This window comes from Arvicola amphibius, chromosome 9 (genome assembly GCF_903992535.2).
Source record: "Arvicola amphibius chromosome 9, mArvAmp1.2, whole genome shotgun sequence".
Lineage (NCBI taxonomy): Eukaryota > Metazoa > Chordata > Mammalia > Rodentia > Cricetidae > Arvicola > Arvicola amphibius.
Window position 1 is genome coordinate 43,839,270 of NC_052055.2, and position 8,468 is coordinate 43,847,737.

Here is an 8,468-nt window from a genome sequence, read left to right on the forward strand (position 1 = left end):
GCCAAAGAAGCATGGGGTTTAACATGCTGCCATTCAAATGTTGACCTGTGGCTTTGGATATGCAAGGAACTAGTAAGCAAGGGACTATTAAAAGTATGGAATTGGGATACTTACATTTCATTGATAATAGTTTAGATATCAAAGGCTTTTTACTTGAATTTTAGGATATATATGTACTTGACATAATAATCTATATATGCATGCCATATAGTAGTTGATCTTTACCTACATAGTATGTTGAAAGGTTATTTTAGACAGTGAGCCAGGGAAGGAACAGGATCAACATGCATACTTTGGAGGAGCTACTGCTATATATAGGGCAGAAAGCAGGCATGGCTGTCCTCCAACAAAACTGAGAAGAGTCCGTGACAGAGACATCTCCTTCAAGGGCCTTCACAAACCATACCATGGAAGGATTATCTGAGGACCAGAGTGAATGGTGATAAATGCTTGCATCACCACTAAATAAAACCCTTTTCAAACTATGCAAAACTGAAGTTTATGATCATAGCAAGCAGTCCTGTTAAAAAATTTCTGGAAACTTTTTATATTACTAAAACCGAAGTGTGCTTATTTCCCTCATACAAAGCAGGAAAACCTTGGGGGGGAGGGTAGGGACCAGGAAACAAGGGCTCAGCACCCCAGGCCTTCTTGGTGGGAGCTGGGTGGCCTCCACCTACCGTCCCCTCAGAGGCAGGATTAACTCATGGAGAAGGGGAAGCAGTGCTGCTTGGGAAGCACTTGTAGAATCACTGTCAGAACACGGGCTGGAAGGAGGCTCCAGAGAGGAGCGGGCAGACAGGACGGAGGTGTGCAGTGTGGAAGGTGTGTGTTCTACCACAAAGCCATGGGTCACTCATGTGTGATTGCTTCTGACCAACTGAATTTTTAGACACTGAAATTGATTCCCTAACATATATGAAAATTATATAAGATATATAAAACTGTTTATTGTTACTTGCCAACCCCCATTCTCAGCAGGCTCCCTAAACGGGGTTTGGGCCTTGGCAACAGTCATCCTTAGACTTGAAGTCTGTTGTATTTGATTCCTAGAAACATTCTGCCTATAGCTAGATGAAGTCTGTCTTAACAGATAACATTTTAACTCAGTTGATTGTACTTTAAACTTGACTTGTACGTAAGTCAGCTGGTTGGTACTAATCTGCTTGTGAAATTTTTCCTCCAATTTTCTGCCCACTAATACTGAGTCACCTAACCTGTTCACAGTTCCAGGCTTAGCATGGGGCCCGCATGGTACCCAGCTGGCACAGGTTTTCTCAGCTCCTCCTCCTCTCCTTCCTACTGCAACAGCAGCATGGTGCTAACTGCCACTGTGGTCTCTGTGGCCTAGGTCACAACACCAGAGTGTTCTGCAGAAAAGCTGCAGCACTGATTGCGGGCCCTTTCAAGGCAGTTTTGTGACAAACAGGCTCATGCCTTCTATTTGTAGTAGCTATGGAAACAGTAGAAGCGCTCTTTCCAGAGCTAAGCATACAATAAAGGACTTCAAGTATTGGTAGGATTAGAGACTTTAGAAGATGTTGAATTTTCTCCCCCACTCTTTCTTGTTCCCTGTCCCTTTACAGAGGGAACAAGAGGGCAATGTGAATATTAACTGGGACTTGTTTTAATCTCCCTTGTGACACTTAAGACTGTCTAGGTCTGAACTGACTACTCAGGCTCCAGCCATTCACAGCACACTAACAAGGAGCCCATACATATTCATGACCCAGGGCTAAGGATCAGACAACTCTTAAGATTGTGTTTTGTAGTGTTTCTCTTTTCAATTCCATCTTCTGAAAAAAGTTCTTTCTTTTTGTCACCTCTTAGTACCGAGTTACATGAATAAGAAGTTCAGGTGCTGTGGCACAGTAGGGTGAGTAGTTAACAATGGTGTACTTTAAATTTCAAAAAACCACGAGAAAGGAAGTTGAGGGTTTTCACCATAAAGGAATCGCAATATTGGTGCTAACACAGTGCTTAGTGAGTAAAGGTGCTTGCAAGCCTGACAACCTGAGTTTGATCCCAGAACCTACACTGAAGTGAAAGAGAGAAATAACAGTGGAGACCCACAGAATGCCCAGCTAACACAGGCGTTATCATTCTCCTCCGCCCCTTCCTGGTACAGCAGCAGACTGTGGTCTCTGCGGCCTGGGTCACAACACCAGAGTGTTCTGAAGAAAGACTCCACTGCTGACCTCCATGCATGCACCATGGCACACGTGCTCCCCAACACACATACACACACACACACACACACACAAAAGGGAAAAGAAGGCCACCAAGATGGCTCAATGAGAGTAAAGGCACTTGCTCTACAAACCTATCAGTCTGAGGTCACACACACTCCAGAATTCATGTTAAGGTGATGGAGAGAACTGACTCCACAGAGTTGTCCTCTGAGCTCTACAAACACGGCATGCACACCCCTGTGCACCATGCATGAGCATACACACTAGTGATAGGTAAACTAATTATAAAATTGCTGGATGAAAAGCCGGGCGGTGGTGGTACACGCCTGTAGTCCAAACACTCGGGAGGCAGAGGCAGGCGGATCTCTGCGAGTTCGAGGCCAGCCTGGTCTACAAGAGCTAGTTCCAGGACAGGCTCTAGAAACTACAGGGAAACCCTGTCTCGAAAAAAAAAAAAATTGCTGGATGAAATATATGTAAGCATTGCAGTATATACATATATATACATATAGATAGATAGATAGATAGATAGATAGATAGATAGATAGATAGATAGATAGATAGATAGACAGACAGACAGATAGATATAGGTGTTGAAATGTCATATGGAGCCCCAAAATATGAACAATCATGTCTTTGATATGTTAGTTTTAAAATTAAGTTAAAAAGAAAAATTAGAGCCTGAACACCTAATAAAAATAAACTTTAGAAATTTGTGTGTGATCTGAAACCCTGGGGATGGTAGTACTAGCCCAATGTTCTCATTTGAGTAGAAACAGTCCAGAAGACTTTTAGGCAGTATTTGTTCTGTTGATGGACTGCACTGTCAGCTGCTGGTGCTCACTTAGAGGAATGCTTCATGTCTACCTGAGAACATGTACAGGACTCTGAGCTTTATGGAATCCTGGGAAAGCTGGTTGATGCCAGTGATAACATGAAAAAATGTTAAAGTCACAGTTTCGTGACAAGTGCTGGTGTTGGCAGTTCATCAGTTCTTTCTGATTTCCCAGGTGCTGAGGTGTTGGTTCCAGTATGCTCTTGCGGCTGTAGTTCTCCCGAACCCTCCACGGCCTTCATTTCCACATCGTGGCACTTTCACTATCAGTTTTAAAAAAGACAAAGATGCCTTTGCTGCTTGGCTGTCAAGGCTTCTTCTTTTAGATTGTTGGTTCCATTATGTTTTGTCCTGGAGAGCTATCCCTGAAGCCCAGCTGCAGCCCTTCATTTGCTAGAGAGCTCTCACAGTCACTCGTCTGCAAACTGCCTTTTCCTCTTACAGGCAGTAGGCATTACACCGGCTTGTCTTTGTATTTTGTACGTAATTTAGCTTCCAAACACTTAGGGGTGAGTTGATGATAAATTGCCATACTCAAAGAATTCTTAGCTCTGCCCTGTGATGAATGTGTTTGAAATCAGCTTTCCATAGAATTCTGCTGGTACTTGGCCCTTTTGCTCACACAGTCCAGCATCCTTGCCTGGCTTGCTTTTGTGTTGGGTTTGTTGCCCTGGAATCTTAGACTTCCAAGCCATGATCAGGAAACGGCTGGGATGTGAGGGCAGAACATCACTGTGTGGAGCTCGCTTCAGTGCCATCATGGCTCTACCTTGTGGCACTAGAGAGGACGCACTTGCCTTTATGCATTCAGCTGGTGTTTCCCTGCACTGTGCTAAGACAAAGGACAAAGACAGATGAATAAGACACCAATCATGTGTAAGAAGCTCACAGTTATTAGGGTACACAAATACACACAAGTGGTGGGAACGTGCATAATAAGTGCCCTAGTGCCCAAATTAACAAATAAGTGTTAGGAGTTAGACTGAGTGCTGGAGACAAAGAAGTGAATTAGGTGTGGCGCCTGCCCTTGAGGTGCTCTTAGCTAAGTGCAGTGCAGTGCAGTGCGAGAAGCAGTGTCATTAAGAGTGGGTGCCTCTGACAGCCTTAGTTTACACTGGTACTGGGGAGTAGTGAGATCCCTGGAAGACTCTCCACAGTACCTGGGACTCAGCTGAGAATGGCTACTGAAAAAGAAAACAGGGAGGGGAGAGGGGAAGTACAGCTAGGCAAGGACCAAGGCATACGAAGATAGGCAGTATGATGTGAGGGCTAAGAGGCAAGGGTCCCCAGCCAGAGGAAGGCAGGGCCATTGGCGCTCCCCAAAATGCAGCTGACTTGATAACTTGAAGTTGGGTCATGATATCTTCCTCCAGAGACTCTGTTTGCAATTGGTACTGACAGTGTGTCACCACTGAATCACCCAGCCTTTTGATTGCAGGAGCTCTTAGAAAAATCTTGGTAACCTCAAATTTGTCCAAGTTCATTTATCTTTAAGTTAATAGCCAGAAGGTCCCAGGAAGGAGAACGTGTTTTGTTATATCTGTGGGCCAGCCCCACCTCCAGTTTTACTCATTGTCTTTTCGAGTTTGCTCCTCTAGTCACAGCTCATCATAATTGCCGCTTCCTCGTTTCTATAAAAAGTGAAAGGATGAGTTTGTATAATAATAGTGCCACCTTTGGTGTAGAAAGAGTCATAGAAAATAATTTGTTCAGAAATTACTTCTTGTTCTGGAAGTGTCTGGCACCCACAGATGTTATTTTTGTTTTCTGTGATGGCACAAAGTGGAGACTCAATGACTATGGAAAGGGGAGAAATGCAAATTCAGGTTTTATTTCAGTGTTTGTGTGGATTTGGTTTTCAGAAAAAAAGCAGAGCCTTATAAAGGAACAGGACCATGTTAGGGTCCTGTTAGGGTTAGGTTTAGGGTTTAGGGTTAGGGTTAGGGTTAGATAGATGATAGATGGCAGACAGATTGCCAGGTGAAAACAGTCTCCAGCAAGGGTGATAAGTACAGACTGAACATCCGCTGGCAAGTGCAGCTTCTGTTCTGTACCTTCGGAAACACTCAGCCGTTGATACCCTCAAGTGCTTTCTGTGATAAACCTTCAAATGCCAGCAGATTGTTCATTCGTTCATTCGGGGCTACTAAGGACTTTTTTTTGTACAGGGTTCTGTCTAGATCCCATCGTTCCACAAACATGAGGCCAGCCAGAGAAAGGGTCATGATCAGGAAGAGAGCTGCCCTGAGATGTGTAGAAGAGCTGGATAGGATTATGAACCAGGGTTGGATAATAAAGGCTAGAATGGCACAATCTTCTAAAACCCTATAAATACCCCTTGATCATATAGTACCCCTGCGCTTAATGCTTGCATTCTTTGCAGGGAATAGATTCAAGTTTTAATTTCATTTGAGGTTACTGGACTATAGAGAAACTGGTTCATTTTTTTTTAAGTACTGCAAGAAGAGCCCCACCTTTATTACTGTTGACAGCCTCTCGTGGGTTTCAGTTCTGATTGAAATGTCTCAGAACCAGTTCTCTTGCCAGAGAAGCCTAGGTCTGGATCCAAAGCTTGGCCTGATGCCCTTTAGAACCTTGTGCACCCCTGTTTGCCTTTGGAACTGCCTGAGTGGTGTATCTAATGGCTACCAGAGAAAGGGTCCTTTTGGGGGGTGTTGCTAGTGACCAAAACCATGACCCAGTGAACCACTGTGCTGCATCCCCGGCCCTCTGGATTTGATTATTTTGGCACACCATTGGTCGTGAGCAGATAGGCCTATTTCTCTGGGAATATATTTATACTAGCCTAGGCTCCTGTGGTTCCCTCCGGATCAGAGTGAAGACCTAAACAAAAAGCCTATCCTTGGTAGTCTCTGCCTTACAGAATGCTGGATAGTAGCATCTTTCAGTTTTCCTGAGTGTTACACAGTTCCTGCCACCTGAGTCATCATGAATAATGCAGCAATGTGACCCCAAGCTTCTGTCGTCTTCATTCTGATGTGGGGACACCAAGCGGGGCATTTCATTTGAGGGCCTGGGCATAGGGAGGCAGTGAGGGTCGTGTGCTTTCACGGCATGAGTGTTTCACACTGAACTTAGCAAATCCTTCACAGCTGAGGCTTTGTCTCTGAAATACTGAATGAGAGAAATTCCATGGTTACTCCTAGGAAACCATTCTTACCGATAACTGCACTTTAAACAGAACTAGTTTCCTGTCAGATTTTTCCCCCCAGCGCCTCTGACTTGTCTGCAAAGCTCCTCTTGTCCTTCCCTAGTGATTTGACATAATGCCCGGGAGTGTGTGTATGTGTACTGCTGTGTTCCTAAACCTTGGCAGTAGCTGCATCGGGTCTTTCCAACGCCCCCCCCCCCCGTGTGTGTGTGTGTGCGTGCGTGTGTGCGTGCGTGCATGCGTGCGTGCTCATGATCTTGTTCATTAGACACTCCGTGAGCTGTTTTCTGGGGCTGGCTGCTGAATCACATGTGGGATGCACAAGCACGTGTGCACTTTTACAGCCTTTTAAATGGTTTCCTCGTGGAGTGCATATTTATATTCTTTCTAACCCCCTAGAAAATCTCATCAGTATTCTTGTACTCCTCCAACAGTCATGTGAGTTACAGAAATGGGGAAGTGTGCTGTTAAATTCCTTCACTGTGCTCTAGTTATGATGCAGTGGGTGGTGTACGCCGTGCGAAATCTCACTGAAGACAACAGCCAAAACCAAGATTTCATTGCAAAAATGGAGGAGCAGGGCTTGGCAGATGCATCTCTGCTGAAGAAAATGGGTTTTGAAGTTGAAAAGATTGGAGAGAAACTGATTCTGAAGTCTAATAATGACATCCCCCCACCTGTAAGTACTCTTATGTAAACTATTCTCCAATCTCTCCCTGAAGTTGCCCCTGTGTCCCTGTAACCTTGGAAGTGAGAGGCTGTTATAGAGAACAGAGAAGACAGGGAGAAGTTGCTAAATAAGCAAACCTGAAAAGTGCTGCAAAAGAACTTTTTAGTCAGGTTTTATGATTCCATTTGCTTAAAATTACAACTAATGCAGCTCATGACATAAAAAACATACTGAAACGTATACATTGCAAACAAGTTCCTGTCCAGAACCGGGCTTTCTTTTAAAGCAGCAGCATTCACTGCAATTTTTTGTGTGCTGTCGCATATGTCCTTTAAGGGTCTTCCCGGTGACCATGATGGAAGCAAAGCTCTGCATTTTCCCTTTTACGGTTCTTGTAAGTAGATGTGCTGTCACTATAACCCTGTTTCTGTTTATTTTTTTTCTTAGTGAATGATCTCCATCTGAACACATTCAGAGTGCATCTCGTGGATCTCTCATCTCTGCAGTAGGAAATCCCAAATATTGGAAATGTAGAGCACAGATGTGGGAACCTCTCGCCCTTTAGAGTTCAATGTGTGTAAGCTACAAGTGGACGTTTTCTTTATTTCTGTGCAGTAACTGTGACTGTCTGCCTCACCTTTGTCCCCCTGGGTAGAACACGCTTTCCAGTCATGTACCTTATGCTTACCGTTGTAGTTGATAATAAACATTTTTGAGGGCATACCCCCTACTTGGCAACGACTGGGACCCTTGATTGGATTCTGTGCATCCTTTCAGATGGCAAGTATGCTTCACTCCTTTGATTCTCTGCTTCTCACTGGATTTCTGAGCACTGGCGGGCACTTGAAGTAAGTTTCTCACTGTGACTAATTCTACCAATTTCTTTTCTCCCCTCTGCCTTTCCAAAACATTGACATGACTCATTTCCAGTTAATTAATTTGAGAGCCCTCCCTCTTCATTTCATGCACTGTGTTGTCACTGAGCCCTGTCCTTTGGAGTTAGAAAGGAGTGAGAATGGGTGAGAGAATATGTGGCACTTAACCGTTTGTATCCCAGGTTGACTTAGAGTTATGGGTTCCATAAAAAGGCAGACACTTACTTCTTACCCATATCCATGCCTCTTTGACACAGAAGGAATACTTGTTTTTTTTGGTGGTGGTGGTGGTGGTGGTGGTGGTGGTGGTATTTTTTTTGTTTTTTTTGTGGGTTGTTTTTTTTTTTTTTTTTTTTTGGTATGCAGTGCCTCTGTGTGAAAGGGAAATCCATAGCATCTTCTACTCAAAAACGTGGCTGCAACAAAAGACCACTCAGTTTTAACTTGGTTGCCATAAGCACAGATGTAATTTGGAAGAGCAGGAATATATTGGGATCTAGCTAGCTTTCTTTACATTTTTATACCAAGTAGACCTGGATTATGGAGGCACTGACTCTATGCAGCTACCTGAATCACTAATAAAATCACCATGAGCTGGTGGTTCATAGTGTGGGTGCTTAGCATTATTTTTCTGAGCAAGCAGTTCAAAACTAAAATATCCAGAGACATCACATAGTTCATATTTATAATTACTTCCAAAATAAAATCAATAAAGACCCAACCA

The 8,468-nt window shown here is 43.8% G+C and overlaps 1 protein-coding gene across 1 annotated transcript in view; it reads left to right on the forward strand.

Moving 5' to 3' along the window:
* The window catches only part of Atxn10 (ataxin 10), a 134,890-nt gene extending 127,283 nt beyond the window's left edge, over positions 1–7,607 (forward strand). Inside the window, exons 11-12 of the mRNA XM_038341729.2 lie at positions 6,691–6,878; positions 7,317–7,607. Of these exons, the coding sequence (XP_038197657.1) occupies positions 6,691–6,878; positions 7,317–7,319 (191 nt within the window). The 3' untranslated portion in view covers positions 7,320–7,607. The remainder of the gene's footprint in view (positions 1–6,690; positions 6,879–7,316) is intronic.
* The last annotated feature ends 861 nt before the right edge of the window (positions 7,608–8,468 follow it).